This window comes from Aplysia californica, unplaced genomic scaffold (assembly GCF_000002075.1).
Source record: "Aplysia californica isolate F4 #8 unplaced genomic scaffold, AplCal3.0 scaffold00333, whole genome shotgun sequence".
Taxonomy (NCBI): domain Eukaryota; kingdom Metazoa; phylum Mollusca; class Gastropoda; order Aplysiida; family Aplysiidae; genus Aplysia; species Aplysia californica.
The window spans coordinates 288,465-308,974 of record NW_004797603.1 but is presented as its reverse complement, the minus strand read 5'-3'; the positions used below and the strand labels follow the sequence as shown (position 1 = coordinate 308,974).

At 39.8% G+C, this 20,510-nt stretch overlaps 1 protein-coding gene across 1 annotated transcript in view; it reads left to right on the top strand.

Annotated features, from left to right (window-relative positions):
- Positions 1 to 8: 8 nt before the first annotated feature.
- The window catches only part of LOC101860509 (heat shock 70 kDa protein 4), a 24,137-nt gene continuing 3,635 nt past the window's right edge, over positions 9 to 20,510 (top strand). Inside the window, exons 1-18 of the mRNA XM_005102637.3 lie at positions 9 to 164; positions 6,197 to 6,336; positions 7,110 to 7,314; positions 8,212 to 8,334; positions 9,296 to 9,395; positions 10,140 to 10,273; positions 10,744 to 10,988; positions 11,506 to 11,582; positions 11,957 to 12,108; positions 13,069 to 13,178; positions 13,711 to 13,844; positions 14,500 to 14,735; positions 15,877 to 15,981; positions 16,486 to 16,605; positions 17,432 to 17,557; positions 18,125 to 18,232; positions 18,671 to 18,790; positions 19,675 to 19,836. Coding sequence (XP_005102694.1) covers positions 6,230 to 6,336; positions 7,110 to 7,314; positions 8,212 to 8,334; positions 9,296 to 9,395; positions 10,140 to 10,273; positions 10,744 to 10,988; positions 11,506 to 11,582; positions 11,957 to 12,108; positions 13,069 to 13,178; positions 13,711 to 13,844; positions 14,500 to 14,735; positions 15,877 to 15,981; positions 16,486 to 16,605; positions 17,432 to 17,557; positions 18,125 to 18,232; positions 18,671 to 18,790; positions 19,675 to 19,836 — 2,364 coding nt within the window. The 5' untranslated portion in view covers positions 9 to 164; positions 6,197 to 6,229. The remainder of the gene's footprint in view (positions 165 to 6,196; positions 6,337 to 7,109; positions 7,315 to 8,211; positions 8,335 to 9,295; positions 9,396 to 10,139; positions 10,274 to 10,743; positions 10,989 to 11,505; positions 11,583 to 11,956; positions 12,109 to 13,068; positions 13,179 to 13,710; positions 13,845 to 14,499; positions 14,736 to 15,876; positions 15,982 to 16,485; positions 16,606 to 17,431; positions 17,558 to 18,124; positions 18,233 to 18,670; positions 18,791 to 19,674; positions 19,837 to 20,510) is intronic.

The following is a 20,510-nucleotide window of genomic DNA, read 5'->3' as shown; positions in this document are numbered from 1 at the left end:
GAGCGAAGGCGTTTTGTTATTCACCGTTCACGTGTGTTCTAGAATTTTCACACACTATCAGTATAAGACTACACACTGTGGTACCGGTATTATTAACACATGAAAATTAGCGGACTGTATTGTCTTCAATACGTGATATCACATCGACTTCTTTTTTCTTAAAGGTAAGAGAATGTTTTTACGCCACTAAAATTGAAGACAAGGTTTAGTCTTAGTCAATAGACCCAGCCTATCCCTTGGCCTGGAATCTTGGTGATGGTCTCACCCCAGACAAAACGCCTCCTTTTTCTTCTGCCATCATAGACAGAGACAGATCTTCTAGTGTCGTTTTTGTGGAGGGGATCCGAATTTGTCTTTCTTAGTTTAGTTCAGTTTAGTTTTGAAGTACGGCTGTGGTCAGGCTAGTCGCCTATCAGCCGTTCGTTGCTTTCATTGCTTTGTTCATTCCTTCCTCTGCTAGATTCTAAGTTGTTTTCACACTCTAAATCTGTAGGTTGGTGCTCGGATCTGGCAGTTTGAAACCAATTTATGTTCATGGAGAATTTAGATCTAGATTCTATGTGCCTTCCAGACCATGTCAATCCTATTCTTGAAAGCATTGGTGGTTGAGCACCTTTCATTTGTCTTATCTTATAAAGACTGTTGATTGTCAAGAACACTTAATAATTAATACATTTTAGGACAACTTGGCGTTGTAGGATAATTTTGATATAAGGTAAGACTAACGAAGTGACTAGATCTAGATCTATTCGGACTTTGATTCTTCTCAAGCATAACATCACTTCCGACTTCCTGTGACTCGTGACTCCGGCTTCCTGTCCTGCGCCTGCCTCACTCGTGACTCGCCTCAGGCTGGGTAGAGACCGGGATCACTTCGGGCAAAAATGGCGTTTTGTGCAGGAGCCGAGTTTTTATCTCAGGATGAATTTGAGGCCGGCCTGAAAAGTTATAGCGCTTCTAATAAATGTTTATTTGTCAAGAGGTCATCAGAAGCAATTAAAGTTAAAGATGGCTTGTTAGCGTGTGTCGGGGTCGGATGGGCGGCCAGCACACATGTGGCTGTGTGCGTGTCGGGGAGGGGGGTGGGGGGGCACTATCGGTGCGGGCGTTGAACGTAGCATACGCGTCAGTCTTTTTTCCCCCGGCAACTGATCAATTTTTATGAATCGTTATTACAATAATAAGCTAGTCTTGACATAGATCTACGTAATTGTGCGCTGGTGTATGGAATCAAAAGTTGCCGTATGCTCAGCTCTACACTCAGCAACACAACTTTTTCTTGGTAAACAATCGAGATGACACAGGCTTGTGTATTTGAACGAATCGGTCTTTTTTCTTTTACACTCTCATAATATGCAGCTGCAGGTGCCAGGTGGTCTGCTAATCTTCAATTTTACCTTTTTCTACAACAAAGAAAGTAGCCTGAAACATGGGGGGTGGGGGGGGGGGGCGTATCAATGAGGCGGCGGGCATCGGATTGACAGAAAAGGTGTGGGGGAAACTAAAAAATGGCGGAAAATTGGAAGCACTGAACGATAGATCTATAGAACGAATTTCCTTTTTTCCGGGGAAGTGGTTAATAGAAATACGATCGACCTCTCACCCCGGGTGAGACTTGCCACCGCAGGCTATTCTCACCCGGTGTGAAACAAGACCTGTTTTTCCTAATTTCGGAATACTTTCTATCAATGTGGATGATCAAATGGATAAAGACAAAGAAAAGATTATGTTATAGCATAAAAGTAAGCTAATTTTATCGACTACAAAGATGCTATGGCTATTTCACTTTTCGAATCGAGCCGAACTACGGGGGTCGCCATTTTGTTTTGCCCGGAAGTTCTCGCAAGATCTACTCCTCCCTTCTTCTCTCTCTCTATCTCTTTCTGAATACTGTCTATCGGTGTGGACGATCAAATTGACCAAAACAAAGTTAAAAAATGATGTTAAAACACAAAAGTAAATTAATTTGGTCGTCTACAAAGATGCTACGGCTATTTAACTTTTCGAATCGAGCAAAACTACGCGGGTCGCCATTTTGTTTTGCCCGAAAGTTCTCGCGCTACTCCTCTCTCTCTCTTTCTTTCTCTCTCTCTCTCTCTCTCTCTCTCTCTCTCTCTCTCTCTCCACTGCCCACAAACAAAATTGTAAGCTTTTTTTTAGTAGGCTAACAGTAGTAATAATGGAACGTTTGTTCACGGCACAGAATTCTACAATTTTTCTGTTATCACAGTGTAGAATTCTGTGGTTTATGGTGAACGCAAAATTGGTTGGCCTAGATCTAGGCTATAATGATGAACGCGCACCGGGTGAGAATAGCCAAAGGACTCGCCTGCACTATTCTCACCCGGGGTGAGAAAAGAGGTGGCCCTCAAATAAAGGGGGTGGGAACTTCCGTAAAAGCACCGAGAAGTCAACTCCCCCACCCCCCAACATTATAGATCTAGTCTCAATGGAACATTTGGCGGAAAGGGGAGGGGGGGGGGGGTGTGCTAGATCTAGATCTAACCCTTTTTTGCCTGTGTCACAAGTTTGCTTTTATCTAGCCTAATAAATTTTCCCGTTAAATGTTAATAATTTCACTCATGACAGAAAATGGCCACCTCTGTTCTCACCCCAGATGAGAATAGCGCAGGCGAGCCTTTTGCCATTTTTGGCTATTCTCACCCAGTGTGCCTTCACTGTGATAGGCCAACCAGTGTAACGTTCAACGTGAACAAACGTTCCAGTGCTCTTGTGTTGAAAGTGTGCAATTTTGTCTGTGGGCAGTGAGAGAAAGGGAGAGAGAGGGAGGGGGGGGAAGGAGTAACGCGAGAACTTCCAATAAAATGGCGACCCGCGTAGTTCGGCTCGATTTGAAAAGTGAAATAGCTGAACAGCATCTTTGTAGACCACCAAATTAATTTACTTTTGTATTTTAACATCATTTTTATGTTTGTTTTTGTCAATTTGATCATACAGACCAGACAGTATTCAGAAAGAGATAAGGAGTAGATCTAGATCTTGCTAGAACTTCCGTGCAATTTTTAAGTAACAAAATGGCGACCTGCGTAGTTTGGCTGGATTCCAAAAGTGAAATAGCCATATATAGAATCTAGCATCTTTGTAGACGACCAAATTAGCCTACTTTTGTATTATAGACGTCATTTTTTCTTTGTTTTTGTCTATTTGATCCTGGATCGCTAACAACGTCTATTTGATCATCCACACCGATAGGCCGTAACTTAGTATCCAAAATTAGGAAAAACATCTTATTTCACACCGAGTGAGAGTAGCCAGCGCTAGCAAGTCTCACCCGCGGTGAGAGGTTGATAGTATTTTTATTCTCACCTGGGGTGAAGATAGCCACTTCCACAGAAAATATTAAGCCTCTAACGTGTTTTTACAAAATTATTTTCATTGACATTGAGAGTAGAATTTTAATGTTTTAACAAGTGTGTTTTTAAAACTCTTGATAGAAATATCACCAACCTTGGCCTTGGGACGAGACTTGATATTAATTTAGGCCGGCTCTATTTCTCCGAACATTCGTGAAAATAAACTTGAACTCTAGATATTTCTCTGAACGGTTTCCGTTCTCGAGATTTGTTGAAAATAAGCGAATGGAGTGGCCCATGTGTGTGTTTGTGTGTGCGTCTGTGTGTGTGAAGGTGTGGCGGGGTGGGGTGGGGGGTTACTTGAAGGATTTTAGTTTTTGCTGGGTGACTAAATGCAAAATAGATTACTGCCAAGGTCGAGCAGTCTTGTTTTCTCGCAGTACCTTTTGAAAGTAATTTTCAAATTGAAGTAGTATAGTCCGGGAACGTTGCCCCAACCACAACTGAAGCTGAATATTCAGACATTTAAAGCTCTAGAAATTGAGTTCGATGCAAAAAATGCTTCTTCCCAGTCCTCGCATTATAGCAGAATGAAAAATAACGCCTAAATCTCGCAAATAGCCAAAAAATCTTGAGATTCGGATACCGTTCGGAGCAATAGAGTTCAACTTTATTTTCCCGAACGTTAGGAGAAATAGTGCAGTTGTAGGTTCTTCACCCAGGGCGAGAGGGCGAGCCACTCTCACCCTGTGTGCGTTTACCGGATACCCAGTATAAACAAATGTTCCAGCGGTCTTGTGTTGAAAGTGTGCAACTATGCCTGCGGGCATTAAAAAAGAGAGAGAGAGAGAAAAGGAAGTCTAGATTTCGACCCTTGTTGATTTTGTGCATAGTGATTTTAAAAAATATAATTACAGGAAAAACTATAACACACAATAAAATGAAATTAAACATGTGAAAAGAAAAGTGGTGGTGGAAGTAATGATGCTGTAGGCTAGTGGTGGTGGAAAGACACTTGAGTTGTCGGTTACCGTGTACTTAGACACTGCCATTGGGCAATGAGAGTGCAGTCTTTTGACTTTTGACTCAATTACACAGTACAGTTCTAGTAAGTAATTTGTAGTTCGAATTCAGGTTTCACGTAAAATCCCCCGACGACAGTTATTTATGTAACCTGCTTACACTCATATGACTCACTTAAAAGTCGAGTCTGAATAAATAAAAGATTTTTTTTCGGAGTCCAAATAGATAAAACCCATCCGAATAGAAAAAAAAATCTTTTCGGACTTGAGTCTGAATAGAGATGGCTATAAAATTAAGGTAGTGTCAATTGCCACCAAGTGACGCTGTGACATTTGACGCTGGCGTCAATTGCCACCGAGTAAAATTTACTAGACTAAAATGGAGCTCTTACAGTGGTATTTGTGCTAGGTGTTAGTGTTCTGAACTGCGTTTGTGAACTTCCGCTTCAGCACATCTCTCTGTGCCTCTGTGTGTGTGTTTCTCTCTCTTTTTCTCCCTAACTCCCGTCCCCCGGGTGCCGGATTTATCATTTTATGTTCCCCGATATGTCTTACGTATTTCGGCACCTCGCCTTCTGTCCGGTCCCGTGTCAGTCCAGCCCCTAGCTCAGCGCACGCACGCCGAGCATCATCCATGTGATGTCTGGGTCCCGTATTCCCGCAGCTCAAGTGTGTGTTCGTCAGTCTGCTTAAGTTTGTGGCCTACTTCTAGAATCGCCTGTGTTAGTTCTACACCGAAGCATAGGCTAGCCTACGTCTCATTCAAAACATGCCGAGTTGGTAGCTCTAGATGTTCGTCCAATGAAACTAGAGAACAAATTGACCCACTTAGACAGGAGCTCGATAGGAAAGTCAGGAAACAAGACTTCCATTTTACTGTACAAGATCTTTCAAATGAGCTTGAATTTATGCAAAGTGATATTCCTTTATAAAAATAAGTTTATTTATAGATAGTTTTGAATACAATTGTACACACAAAAAGAAGAATTTGAGTGCAAGACATTCGGAAATTGACCTAATATTTGCTTTCGCACCCCCGGAGTGTGTGTAACTACTCGTTATGCCGTATCAACTTATGAGAGGGGGTTAGATCTATAACTTATTCATGTGTTCGTAACACATTATGTCATTATGAATAGAAAGCTGTTTATAAAAGATAGAGGGTTGTTTTCAGACTTGACACCGCTTCACTCGGTGGCAATTGACGCTACGTAAAATTAATGTGTGGTCCATGCGAGTTTACTTCAATGGTCGAAATATGACAATATGTTAATCACAGGTGGCTATAGATCCGTGCCTGGCTAACGGGGTTAAAGTGTCTGTCGGTGGTACATCAGTGTCTGCTGTGACTAGTGTCACCGTAGAGAGTCTCTGCCACAGCTGCTACTTTTGAAAATGTGCTTCAGTATGTGTTTTTATTCGTTCTTCTACTTCTATACTTCAGTGTGCAACACTTCCAACTTCCATATTGTATTCATGCATGTTTAAGATATATAATAAAAATATACCATTCACATCCTTTTCAAACATGGTCTCATTTTATAAAGGTGAGAAGAAAATAAAGATCGTCCGTTCTATCAAACTGGAAATCAACTCTGGGTCAGTGAATTAATGTGAATCATTGTGAAATGTGGATGTCAGTATTCTTTTCTCCACACTTTTTTGTTTCGTTAGTCTTACACTTGAGTCTTTTTTCACAGGAATAAGAAATTACAAAAAATATGTTTTAGATTTTTAAGCTGTTCCACTACAAGTTATCAACAATCTATTCGAATTACTTGTTAACTTTTAACACTATTCACACTCATACATGTTCACATAGTTTGTTTTATTTTAAAGAATGCTATTTTTTTTCTCCAGATTGCTAAAGGTACCAGGTACAAACCGTGAAGAATGTCAGTGGTGGGTCTAGATGTGGGCACTTTTTCCTCATACATTGGTGTGGCCAGAGCTGGTGGCATAGAAACCATTGCCAATGAGTACAGTGACAGATGCACGCCGTAAGTAGTATTATAAGATGTTATTATTTTAGAAGATATTCAATAATTGCCTACATTGTCTTTTGGGCAAACTGAGCTCTATATGGCCATGTCTAGATTATTTTATGAAAATTCCCCGGATTTCTATCCACAGTTGTTTTAAACTTTTGAATTTTAATAAATAAAACAAAAAACATGTTTGTAAAAAAATATGTCTGGTCTGTTTTGTATGTGCAGCAGTTTGTGTTATTTTTCTCAAAATGCCTAATAGAACACAAAGGTCTAGAGGCAATTATCAAATGAGTGTGAGAATGTCTCCTCTATTTGTTCTGTCTACAGCTTGTACATTGAGCACTTAGTTAGTGTTGACATCATGTACAGTCAACTTTGGTTTAACGGCCTCCTGTTATAAGATTATCACCTGTATCTGCCACTTCCCTTTTCCCTCCTTGCGTTTTTTCAAACATTACAACATAGTGTAAGATTTTAAGACAGCTACTTTTCTCCTTGACATTGGACTGGGTGACACAAATTTGATTGTGCAATCTATGCCGCGGGGGAAATTTACATTTATAATGTAATTATTCTTATAATAACTAAATCATGTTAATTATTATTTATTTTTTGGTTAAATTTTATAAATTGCTGAACAAAAGAGATTAACTTGGAATTGATGAAGGTCAACATTTCTTCAGTCTTTTTAAAAATTGGAATCATGTTTTGGTCTAAATGATGTCTTTTTGTTGATGGAGGTAAATATGTTCAAAGTGTTTTTTCTCCTTTTTTTTGAACAGCTCATATGTTTCTCTCGGAGAGAAAAACAGAAGTGTAGGTGTTGCTGCAAAACAGCAGGCTGTCACAAACTTCAAGAACACTGTGTGTGGGTTCAAGAGGGCCATCGGACGCAAGTTTGAGGACCCCATTGTTCAGAGGGAACTTCAGAGAAACTTCAAACCGAATACCGTTACTAAAGATAGCAATGGAGATGTTGTTTTTCAGGTATGGTATAGTTGTTGTTGTTGCTTTTTTATTTTTTTGTGCATTATTGAATTACAGCTGCCCACCGTTACAGTATCATTTTACTCAGTGATTTCGTGTCAGTTCTACATTTTTGCCATTATCTCTGAATTGGTTGGTTGTGGACAGTGTTTTGTTTTCTAGTTTTTGTCAGAGTTTTACCATACTTGCAACACAATTAGGTCATTCAGGTGCCCAAAATAAGAGGTTTGACTAGATAGTAGAAGGAAGAAAAATAAGGGAAATAAATGTTTGACTGGAAAGAAGGAGCAAACCACATCAGCGCAACCCCTCCCCCCCCCCCCCCCCAAACCACCGACGTGTTGTTTGAAAGAAGGTGATGGTCTTCTAGGAGAATAATTATATGCTTGTGCCATGCTTCCTTTTATTCCAAATCAAGAAATTGATTTGTTGGCTACTATTTGCTATTTATGTTCTAATATGAGAGCAGAGGGTCATTTCTGAAATATTGTTCAGTTGTTCCCACTTATTAGAAAAGATCATAATACTTGCTTTTATATAATGCATATCCACACCAGTACAACGCACGTTATCGTCGCTTTACTGCTATAATTACCCCCAGCAGACCCTAGAAACATGGCTAGGAAACATTCTCGGCTTGCAAGGAAGCGTACAGTGCAAGCCTCGCATTACAAGCATTGAAACATTAAAGAATTGACAACCTTTCTCTGTCTTTAGAAGTTTAATTATTCCCGCTTGAATGAAGTGGGGAAAATTCTTGTCAAGTGCCTTCCCCAGGGGCACAACATTAAGCTTTTGAGGTGAAACGAACTCAAGACATAATTGTTGGGCCAGAGAGCCTTACCACAAGACCATTTTTTTTGTGTGTAATGGGTTTTATGTTTTGTTTTGTTTCAGCTGTCTTATCTGGGTGAAAACCAGAACTTCAGTGCGTCTCAGCTGACTGGCATGCTCCTGAATAAGCTGAAGTTTACTGCAGAGGCTAACTTGAAGACAAAAGTTGTTGATGTCGTTTTATCTGTAAGTAGAATTTGTGGTTTTCTTTGTTTCTGTTATGGGTCTTGGATAATAATAAGAAATTTTCTCCTCCATGTTGTGAGAAGAATATAATTACCTTTTGTTTTTTTGTTTAAGAGCCCTTGGCAGAAAAAGCGAACTCTCGTAAGAATATAAGACAGGAACTTTCTTTTGCTGTAAGTCCTTTTGAGAAGAACATATGTGAGGCAGCGTGGTAAAGTCAGGCGCTCGTCAAAATAATAAAGTGAAGAAATTGGCATTTTTCAGCAAGTTTGGGAATTTTTAATCAAATTTTTGTTTTTTGTCTCAACACCTTCCATGCCCATTAAAGAACACATTTCTGTGTGGATTTTACTGAAGAATGTTGATTAAAGGCATAAAAGATGTGAATTTTCAGTTTCCACAGGCTCTCAAGCTAAGGAAATAAATATACTTTGGCTGTCATTTTCTCGCTAATTTTACCTTAGAGACCAGGCGAACCCCATCTCCTTCCCTTGTTAATATCTCGACTTGTGTCCAAGATAAATGAATTACTTTTTCGTCGAAAGTAAGGCAAATGGGCCTGCTTTATGATGATACCAACCACTCCATCATCGTCATCCTGTGCAAGATCTGCGACAGACTTCGGCTATCATGTTTCTCCATTCTTTCCTTTGCTCGGATTTTCTCAAAAAAGCTACGTTTCTCTGACTTTCCCTGTTACCCTTTTGTTTACCCATAGGAACAACTCCATATGACCCAAAATTGACGAGCACCTGATTCCACTGTGTCGTGACACATATAATTTCTACTCTGTTGTTCTGCAGTAGGTTTTATTTTTCTTGTTTCTAGCTTTTTTTTCCTTTGGACATATTACTGGCAAAATCTGCAAGATGCATGTCTGTGCATTTATTGATACCTGATGGACATAATTTAAAGTCAGGTTCTGTTGAAGTTTAGTTGGAATTTTCTCCTTTGATTATAGGTTCCATCATTCTACACTGATGTTGAAAGAAGAGCTCTACTGGATGCCTGTCAACTTGCTGGGTTGAATTGTTTGAGGATTTTGAATGATACAACTGCAGGTAACATTGTTTGTCTAAATATGGAAAGCAATCAGTTTTTTCTTCATTCCTTGTGTGATCAATTATGGTTACTATTGAACACCACGAGACATTTTCTCCTTATAAATGACGTTTTACATGACATTTTATTTGTTTTTCGTTTCTCCCCGTCAAAGCATGGACTATTTTTACTTTTAATGTGCTGAAGTATGGTAGGCTTCTTCTCACACACACACACACACACACACTCACGCGGAAAGTGCTTCCCTGTTGTCATGCTTGTCCCACAGCCATGTATGTATCTCAATGTTACTTAATCTTTAGAGCCTTTTACTCGTTTGCCATTCGCATTCTGGTTACTGTGTGTGGTTGGCGGATGCTATGATGTGGTTTGCTCCATCTTTCCTGTCAAACACCTATCGTCCTTATTTCTTCTTCTTTGTATCATGTTAAGTATCTCTTTTAACAAGTAATCTTGGAAGTGTATGTAAGCTGTCTTTGTGTAATAAGTGTTGTACTACTCTCAGTAAGTGGGTGGTGGGCGGTTGCTCTGATGTGGTCTGCTTCTTCTTTCCTATTAAACATCTGTAGTCCTTATCTCCCCTTCTTCTTTTTTATGTTTGTTACACTCTTGTAACACCTCTAATCTTCTGGTGCTCACATGACCTTATGCAGTTGCGAGCGACATAAAACCTCTACTAAAACAAACCACTCGGTAAATCTAATTCATTCTGGTCTCTATCTGTGTTTTGTTATCTGGAACAGTTGCTCTGGCCTATGGAATCTACAAGTCGGACTTGCCAGCTGAAACTGAGAAGCCACGTCATGTTGTGTTTGCTGATTTTGGCTACTCGTCCTTACAAGTGTCAGCTTGTTCTTTCCACAAAGGGAAACTCAAGGTACGCTGGGGTGATATTTGGGGGGGGGGGGGGGGATGAATGGAGTTCATATTCATATTATTTTTTAAAATTTTGTATTATTATTATTATTATTATATTTTTTAATTTTATTTGGGTAAAGATATTTAGTGGGTGGTTGGCGGGTGCTCTGGTGTGGTTTGCTCCTTTTTTTAAAATCAAACATCTATCTTCCTTTATCTCCCCTCCTTCTATAACTTTAAAAAAAAGACATTTGTGCCACTACACTGTGAAATCAAGCACCCTGTTGTTTCTGTCTATCTGTTTTGCACCTTCCCTGCACTATGTGATGACCATAACAGTGTCAATGTGCTTTTCTTTTCTAAAAAAGAACCCAAACAAGTTGATGTTAAATAAATCCCTTTGGTTTCACCCAAAGTGTTTAAAACGTGAGGATGGAGTGCTAATTGTTTTCTGCTTAACCCATGTTTTGGTATGTTGTCACCCCTCAGGTTTTGGCCACCTCCTTTGACTACCAGCTGGGTGGGCGGGACTTTGACGAGCTCCTGGCCAGTCACATGACGGAGGAGTTCAAGAAAAAGTACAAAGTCGACGCCAAGACGCGGCCGAAGGCGTATATCCGCCTCACCCAGGAGTGTGAGAAACTGAAGAAGCTGATGAGCGCCAACGTGCAGCCGATCCCACTCAACATCGAGTGCTTCATGGACGACAAAGATGTCACTGCTTCCATGGACAGGTTTGTTGATCGTTCAAATCTGATAGACATTGGGTGGTTGGTGGGTGCTCTGGTGTGGTTTGCTTCTTCTTTCCTATCAGACATCTATCGTCCTTATCTGTCCTCCTTTTTTGTTTGTTACTCTCTTGTAACACCTCTAATCTTCGGCACTTATATGACCTTATTGTGTTGCAAGTGCACCAAAACACTTACTAAAACTAAATCTGTTAGACAACCATTTTATCCCCCAACATAGACTGTCTTGGACAATTTCAACTGGAATTGCTATGATCATTTTTTGCCACTGTTTTTGCTGTCTCTTCTATTTCCTGTATCTTTATATCTCACATTTTGTCCAACTTTTTCCTTTTTTGTAAAATTTGGACCTTTTGTGTCTCATTATGCGTATAACATGCTACTAATCTTTTATATTCCTGGTACTGATCGTTTATCAAAGTGGAAATTTTTACAAATCCCTCAAGATATTTTACAGATTATCGGTAATTGGTAACATACTTAATTATTGCTTTTTTCTCAGAGCTGCATTCGAGGAAATGGCTGCTCCTTTGCTAAAGAGAATTGAGGATACCTTGATGGCTGTCCTGGATAGCTCAAGTAAGTTTCTTATCCGTGGGGGTCTGTGTGTTGGTTTTTTTTTTTTTCTCTTATTATTTGGCATAGAAATTTTCGTTGGTGGCCTGGGCTTGAAATGTAATGTAAGAAATATGGATGGGTTTTGCATCACTTTTCATAATAGCATACAGCAGTCTTACGCTAAGCAGTTTAGTTGTACCTGAAAACCTGAATTACATAGTGAAGGAAAAAAATTGGCTGTCTTTGAAATTGTTGGGGTTTTTTTTCTCCCTGTTACGCTCTGACTGAACATGTGTCTCTCCTTTCACTAGTGTCTTTCTGTTCTTTCTGTCATGTGGTGTTTCTTCAGTTGAGTTTTATAACGGCGATTCTATCTTTGTCCTTGCCCTCTCCAGAACTGAAGTCTGCGGACATCCACTCTGTGGAGATTGTGGGTGGGTCCTCCAGGATCCCGGCCTTCAAACAGTTGGTGCAGAAGGTGTTCAGCAAGGAACCCAGCACAACCCTCAATGCTGACGAAGCCGTCGCAAGAGGCTGTGCCCTGCAGGTATTACAGGGGATGTCCGAAGCTGGGGGAAAATAGAAATGTGTGGCGACGTGGTGGAATCAGGCGTTCTTCAATTTTGGGCGTATGGGGTTATTAGTATCACCTTAAAGCCTGTTTATTTGCTTTCCTTTTGGTGAAAAAAAATAGTCATCTATGTTAAATATAGGTCAAAATATTAACGATTGAAGGAAGTCAGTGTCGCTTGATTTCAAAGGTAAAAAGTTAGTGAGAAAATGGCCCCTAAAATTTGGTAACTTCCATAGCCTGAGAGTCCTTGGAAACTGAAAATTTACAATTTTTGTGCCTTTAATCAAGGGGGGGGGGGGGTTCAGTAAAATCCACACAAAAATGTGTTTTGAAATGGTTATAAAAGGTGTTGAGCCAAAAAGAAAATTAGAAGAAAAAAATTGCCCATCAGCCATAAAAAAAAAAAGGCCTATTTCTTTTACTTCATTATTTTGATGAGCGTCTGCGTTCACCACGATGCCTCGCACTTCCAAAGTTGGGGGAAAATAAGAATGAATTGTTGTTACCCGTCCAGCAACAGCTGGGCTCCCGCTCTTCTGTCCATTGCCACGGAGTGATGAGTGCAGGTTTGTTGTAGTTGCTGTAATGTTTCATAGAGGGTGTTGTCAGCGTTTGGTCTTCGAAGAAGAAGTGTATAGAAATAAATTTAACACACACACAGACTCCACCTATATACACAAAGAAATGAAAACTTGCCTGCAACTTATTTTTTAAATTTTACAATTAGGGTTAATGGTATGCCTGCCATTAAAGTTTAAGAGGGTCTCAAAATTGATCTATGAAAGTAAATTATGATCTCAAATCCTTTGAAAACCTAAAGTTCGCCACATTTTGCTGGTCGTATTTGTAGTATGCGTTTAGCTTTTCCCATTTCAAGAGTGTCCTTTACATGCAGTTCACTTATATTTGTAAATTCCTTGTTCCAATCACCAGTGTGCCATCCTATCGCCAACATTCCGGGTCCGAGACTTCAGCATCACCGACTGTCAGCCGTACCCAGTGTCCTTGTTCTGGCAGCCCCAGAGTCAGATGGACGAAGACAGGTGGGGATTGGAGTGACTTCTCCTTCTTTTTTTTTCCTTCTTCCCTCTCAGATCAAAGAACGAGTCTTTTCATTGAAGAAGGAGGAAAATACATACCATCATGTAGAAACGTCTTAAAGCCACTCGTTGGAGAAATGACTAATAATCCATTCACTGGAGAAGTGGCAAAAATCCATTCATTGGAGAAAGAACTAAGATTCCATTCACTTTAGGAAATGACAAATTAGTTTTTATACTGGAGAAATGACAAAAGCCTTGGATCAATGACAGTAACATCAATCTTATTTGTTGGAGATGTAGGGAAGGGGTTTTCAGTGCTCATAAAACTGTATTGATACAGAATTGCATCTAGTTGACATTTTCAAATATAAATTACATGTATTATCCATTATAATCAAGATTTGCGGTTTTTCCAAAAAATTACACAGTTGTGGAGAATTAAGTGGGATAAAGCGTGAGAAACATTTTTTCTTTGAGTATATATTTTGTTTTCCTGGGGATTTAAAAAAAACCATATTCTTATCCATTTCAGCTCACTTGAAGTATTCTCACGCTTCCACGCTGCTCCGTTCTCCAAAATGCTCACATTTTACCGCAAGGAGCCGTTCACTTTGTCTGCGTCTTACTCGAATGCGAGTGACATCCCTTTTCCCTCGACAGATATAGGTGAGTTGCATGGTCACTTTCTATTGATTTTTAGAAGCTTTTACTTGGTGTTGCACTTTTTTTCTTTTGTCTGCTTCACTTGAACACTTTGCCCCCATTTGATGTGTTTAGATGATGATGTGATGTAGCAACAAAAATGTTGTTGGAATGATCTTCTTTTAGACATAAGTAAAGGTATAAATTTCTTTTCTGAATGGTTTTCGTGGCCTTTGAGTGTAAAAATATAGTCTGGTGGGGTACAGTCAAACCTGCTATATCAGATGCCTGTCCAAGGCGATTGCCCTCACCAAAAACCACTTTCTATCTGTTTTCTCTCTTGAATTTTTATTTTAGTAATGGCACTGTCTAAGACAACCAGTTTTCTCCTTGACAGAGGGTGTCCATCTCGGACAATTTTGAATGTATATATGTAGAGCGCTTAGTGTTTGTTTAAAAAATATTGGCCTTTTACTCGCGGCAGTGGTAAATCCTCTATTGCAGTCTTTTGTTACTTTACATTGGAACTATTTGGTGTGTGTTGGGCCTGCAAAATGAGTTGGTCGAAGGATTTGTCAAAATTGTAGTTTATCAGGCAGTGTAGCCTTCTGTGATGGGGGAAAAGCATGAAAAAGACCTTAGGATAGCTGTCATTTGAGCCTTTGTTTCCTTTTTTCAGGAGAGTTCAAAATCAACGACATCGTCGCTCAAACCAATGGGGAGAGTTCCAAGGTGAAGGTGAAGGTCAGGGTGGACAGCCACGGCGTGTTTCGCATCATCTCGGCCAGTATGTACGAGAAGCTGGAGGGTGCGGAGGAGGAAGAGGAGGGGAAGGACAGCATGGAGGTGGATGGCGAGGATGCGAAGAAGAAAGAAGCCAGCAGTGGGGACGCGTCTCAGGTGAACGGAGACCAGGTGAGGATCGATAAAGTTGTTGCTGTAGAAGTATATCATCGACTTCATTGTTCTCATAAGCACTTAAGTTTTGTTTGAAGTTTTGAGAAAGTTTGAAGAGAAAAACAAAAGAAAGAGCACTTAAACCAGAACCATGGCTTTGCCACTCGTTATTTTTTTTCGGTTACAAAATGGGAAGGAAATAAAACAATAATTGAATATTGTACCGTGTTCCTTGATGGTTTTATTCGAATAACAACTTTATCTGGGAACCCCCAGAAGTTGATTACGCCATTTGTGGAAACGGCTCATGTATGTGTGAGAATATTCACTTTTGTATTGGCTCGCTTTGTTGGGTTTCAGTGAGTATCGTTTGCATATAGGTCACAGGAGAAAAATTGTGGACGTTGTTTTATCTTTTTGATGAACATTGGGACTCGAAATGTATCTTATGTACTTGGAGTCTCGGTGAGAATGTATTGAAAACGGAAGTTACCATAGAAATGTTGCGTAAGTTATTTTCTCTTTTAAAAGAAAGCTGGAACTCTAAATATGTCTTTTGTACTGTCAGAACTCCTCACAGCTCTAGAACTTATTGTATAGACCTCCCTGCTGAAGAAACTGTTCTCGGTTTGTCGGGATTCGGAGTGTCCTAAAGGTTTTTTTATTTTGGTTATGAACTTAGTGTGGCTTGAATACAGTTTGAACCTGCTCTGGCGGCCACCTGTATAAGACAATCACCTGTTCCAATAGCCCATTCCCTTTTCCTTTCTTGCGTTGGTGGGTTTTTTTGTTGTTTTTTTTTTTAATTAAAAAAAAATATTTAAAAAAAATAAACGTTATGATGTGGGTGGTTGGCAGGTGCTCATGTGTGATATGCTCCTTCTTTCCTATCAAACATCTATTGTCCTTATCTTCCCTTCTTTTTTGAGTTTGATACTCTTTTGTAAACCTCTAATCTTCTGGCGCTCATATGACCTTATGCAGTTGCGAGCGCCGTTAAACCTCTACTCTCTACTGAAACTAAACTAAAACGTTATGACACTGTAAGTCTGACACTTTTCTCCTGAGCAATGATAGGCCGCCATCTCAGACAGCTTCAGCTGTAATTCATATTTTGTCAGAATTTGCTGAAAACTTCAAATGGTTTTTACTCTGTCAGAGCGCTTCTGAAATGGAGCAGTCGAGTGACCAGCAGAACATGGAAGAGAGCAGCAGTGGGGAACAGCAGAACTCACAAGAGAAATCTGGGGATGGGAACTCTCAGGTACGGACATTGTCGAGTCTAGTAGATCCACGGATTGTGTGGATGCTGATCAGTTGTTAACTACTTTTGTTTTTGGTCAACTTTGTGCTTGTTATAAAAGTAAAACGTGTTGCTACGCTTTGAAGTATTGTGGTATTGATTTGTTACTTATCAAAGTAAGGTGGTATTGTTTTGTTATGTACTGAAGTATTGTGGTATTGATTTGTTACTTATCAAAGTAAGGTGGTATTGTTTTTTTATGTGCTGAAGTATTGTGGTATTGATTTGTTACTTATCAAAGTAAGGTGGTATTGTTTGTTATATGCTGAAGTATTGTGGTATTTTTTTGTTGTGCTTCAAAGTAAGGTGGTATTGCTTTGTTACATATCATATCAAAGTAAGGTGATATTGTTTTGTTATGCATCAAACTTATGTGGTTTGGTTTTGTTATACTCTAAAGTATTGTGGTATTGTTTTGTTACACATCAAAGTAATGCATTATTGTTCTGACTTTGACTTCTGCAGGAAGGAGACAAGAAGTCAGGCAAGAAGACGAAAAAGACGGTAAAAACGATCGACCTTCTTGTGGAGTCCAAGGTCTACCAGTTGTCCAAAACAGATTTGAATAATCTGACTGAGAAAGAGGTGAGAACTGGCAGCAAATCAAAACTTGCTCTTGTATATTGTATTGAGAGAATAAAATCACCATAAAAATATTATTTTTGTATGGCCTCAAAATTGTTGAGGATTTTTCCCTAGTGGGTTTTTGTGTTTTGTCTCTTGTCCAGACATATATATATATCTTACTGGTCAGTATTAGGATTGCAAACATGGTGCGGGTGGTTGGTAGGCACTCCGGTGTGGTTTGCTTCTTCTGTTACCATTTGCTGTCGTCCTTTGCTACCTTCCTTTTTTAAAAAGTTTGTTACTCACTTGTAACTAGAGTCTTCGGCATTTATATGACGTAATGTGTTGTAAGCGATTATATGTCAGGGATGTAAATGTTTCAGGTTTCTTCTGATTTCAGATTTTTTACCCTTCCTATTTTGAAAAAAGAAAGATAAGCCAATATTAAAAGGAGAGAGAGAGAGAGAGAGAGAGAGAGAGAGAGAGAGAGAGAGAGAGAGAGAGAGAGAGAGAGAGAAATAAATCAATCAATAAAAGTGAAAAGTAAAAAAGTTTCCCCAATTTAATGTAACTGAATTACGTGGTGCATTTATCTTGCACACAATAATGTATTTATTACTATTACTGTAATTAGCATTGTTACACCAGCCCCGTTGTCCATAGGCTAATACTCATGTGCTTTACCCTTGATTCATACCATTTAAGGCTGATATTGAGCATGCTAAGGTATTTCTTTAATGGTGACATGCGATCATTGTAAGTTGGGTGGTCGTATTTTTGTGTATCTGTAGACTGTCATAACATGCCTGTCTCAATTATTATTTTTTTCTCTTTTGGTTCGCAGAATCAAATGGTGATGCAGGACAAAATGGAGAAAGAGAGGGCAGATGCAAAGAATGCTGTGGAAGAATATGTTTATGAAATGAGGGATAAATTGTACAGTACTTTTGAAAACTACATCACAGAGGATGTGAGTAACATTGTCGTAGTCTTTTGTAAATCTTATGGTCACATTTGGTGAATAATAGAGGGACCATAAAGTATTCAGCAGAGTTAAAACACCGCATTCCCACTGTAATTTTCTGTAGAACATTGGTATGTGCATTCAGTTGTCAATGATAAGAGATTGGTGAATCCTGGTTTTACTTTTAATGAATTCCTGTTGTCCCTTGTCCTATACTCTACAGCCTCCTTGGCTGGGCTATTTGTTGATTTTTATCAAAGATGTCATTTTATCATCCTGGTTGACTTAAGCTCCCACTTTTTATAGCAAATAAGTCTGGCGATGGAAGACCATATCGACTGCTTAGTGTAAGACTGCCCTACGCCATCTTGAAAAATAATATGCAATGATAAGCTTTCATATTTAATTGTTTTTGGTTTTTGGAAGGGGGGTGGCAAAAACTTATTTACATGAAAAGTTTTAGAATTGGTTAATGTGTGGAAATGTACGTCAAGATGGTTTGGTTTGTTGTTGGTGTGTGTGTGAAACTGTTTATGTGCCGATGATGTACACATAGAATCTTTCTGTGGACAGGACCGCAGTTCGTTCTCGCTGAAACTGGAAGACACAGAGAACTGGCTGTATGAGGAGGGTGAGGACCAGAACAAGCAGGTCTACATCGATAAACTGGCAGAGCTGAAGGTAAGGGCCTCACTGCCTGGGTTTGTTTGGGTTTATTTTGGGGGGTGGGGTGTGTTTATTGTTTTCTTATTTTTTTCCCTCTTGTTATTCTTCTGATGTAATGAACTTATAGTTGTGGGTGGTTGGAGAGCACCACTGGTAGGTCCCTTTTCTTTTGAATGTGAAAGAAGCTGGTGGGGACTGGGAAATCCTGCTTCGTGTGACAGCATTTTAAGTTTTCTCGTACACTTTGAAAATCATAGTTAAACCTTGCAAATCGGGGTGTGGAGGTAGGGCTGTAGACGGATTTGAATAAATATTTTGAAAAAGCTTTCTCCTAAGTTTGGACTGCAGTGTGGTTGATTGGCTTGTGCCCCCTCCTGTGCAAAAAAAGACTATTTAACGGGTGAAGTGTGCCCACAGAGCCATAACTTTATCTTATTTTTTTTTGTCTGTCAGCAAACTGGTCAGCCGGTAGCTGACCGCTACCGTGAGGCTCAGGAGTGGCCTGCAGTCCGGGACGCCATGGGTTCCTCCATACAGCTGGTGCGCAAGTTCCTGGACCAGTGGGCTCAGAACGTAAGTTTGTCTACTGTGTGTGAGGAAAGAAAGGGGAGTGTAAGTTTGTGTACTGTATGTGTGGAGAGAGACAGGGGATTGTAAGTTTGTGTACTGTATGTGTGTGGAGAGAGACAGGGGATTGTAAGTTTGTGTACTGTATGTGTGTGGAGAGAGACAGGGGATTGTAAGTTTGTGTACTGTATGTGTGTGGAGAGAGACAGGGGAGTGTAAGTTTGTGTACTGTATGTGTGTGGAGAGAGACAGGGGATTGTAAGTTTGTCAACTGTATGTGTGTGGAGAGAGACAGGGGGATTGTAAGTTTGTCAACCATTTGTGTGTGGAGAGAGACAGGGGAGTGTAAGTTTGTGTACTGTAAGTGTGGAGACAGAAAGAGGAGTGTAAGCTTGTGAGGGCTCAGAACGTAAGTGTCTATGGTGTGCAAGTTTATGTGTTGTATGTGTGGGGGAAAAGGGGTGTGTAAGTTTGTCTACTCTATGTGTGGGGAGAGAGGGGGTTTGATACGTCAAGTTGAATAGTTATGTTCAAAGAGTCCAGTGAAATAATTTGGAACTTTTGTTAGCCGTGGAATTTTCTTGGCAGTGTTTTATCAGAAATGGATCTTAAGTTTTATGCCCATCCTCTTAACTTATTGTTCTGTGTGGAAAAGGGTCTTTAAACATGTAACATAATGGTGTTTCAAGAGTGCAGGAGACAAGATTGCCCTATCAGGTATTGCCGAGGGCCTAGATATGCCAAGGTTAGAGGAAGTGGCTAGGGACAAAAGCGTGACGGCAACTGCTCTCTCTGCCTAATTTGTCTGACAGCACCGGGAGAGAGTAAGTAAATAAGTTTAATTGAGTCTCATCAGGTGATGATGCCATTCCTATTTTCTTCTCCCGCAGGATGAGAAATACAACCACATAGAGAAGGCTGACGTGGACAAGGTGGAGAAACTCCTCACGGAGAAGTCCAACTGGTTCGGCCACCGCATGACGCAGATGGCTCAGCTGAAACCTCACGAGAATCCCGTGGTGCTGGCCTCTCAAGTCAGATCAGAGAAACAGGTGAGGAAGGGAGGGACTTGTTCTTCTTTCATTTTTTTCTGTCCAGGCTGGATTGTTTAACTAATACCAGACTTGCCAACTGTCCCAGTTTTCCTGGGGACAGTCCCAAGATTTGGCCATCGGGAAATACATTTTAGCTGAATTGTGAACTCTTTTACAGGTGTTTGTGAGCTGTTTCTGTTTGTTTTAGTGAAGTGACCATCCATTTATGTTGAATGTCCCTGGTTGAGTTTGGAAAAAGTTGGCAAATCTGCAATGCAGTTGTCTGTGATGTGAAATGGTTGATAGAGCTTTGTTAGCATCCTTTTATTAGTATCTGACTTAAGATCAGAAATCTTGGAAAAGATGAAGGATTCTTACTTTTTAAAAGTACTGATGAAATTAATTGACGCTTATGTGTGTTGAGTGTCTAGGGTGTAGGCATGGTGTTATCCTTTTGTTGATAGTTGGCGGATGCTCTGGTGTGGTTTGCTCCTTCTTTGCTATCAAACATGTATCATCCTGATTACTCCTTTTTTTTTTTTTTTTGTATGTTACTCTTTTGTAACGCACCTAATCTTCGGCATTGATATGACTGAATTTTGATGCAATTGTCGTAAAACTCGTACAAAAACTTGACTTAGAGTTGGTGTTTTCATACAAATGTGTGATGTACCAGCAGCCATGCGATTTGG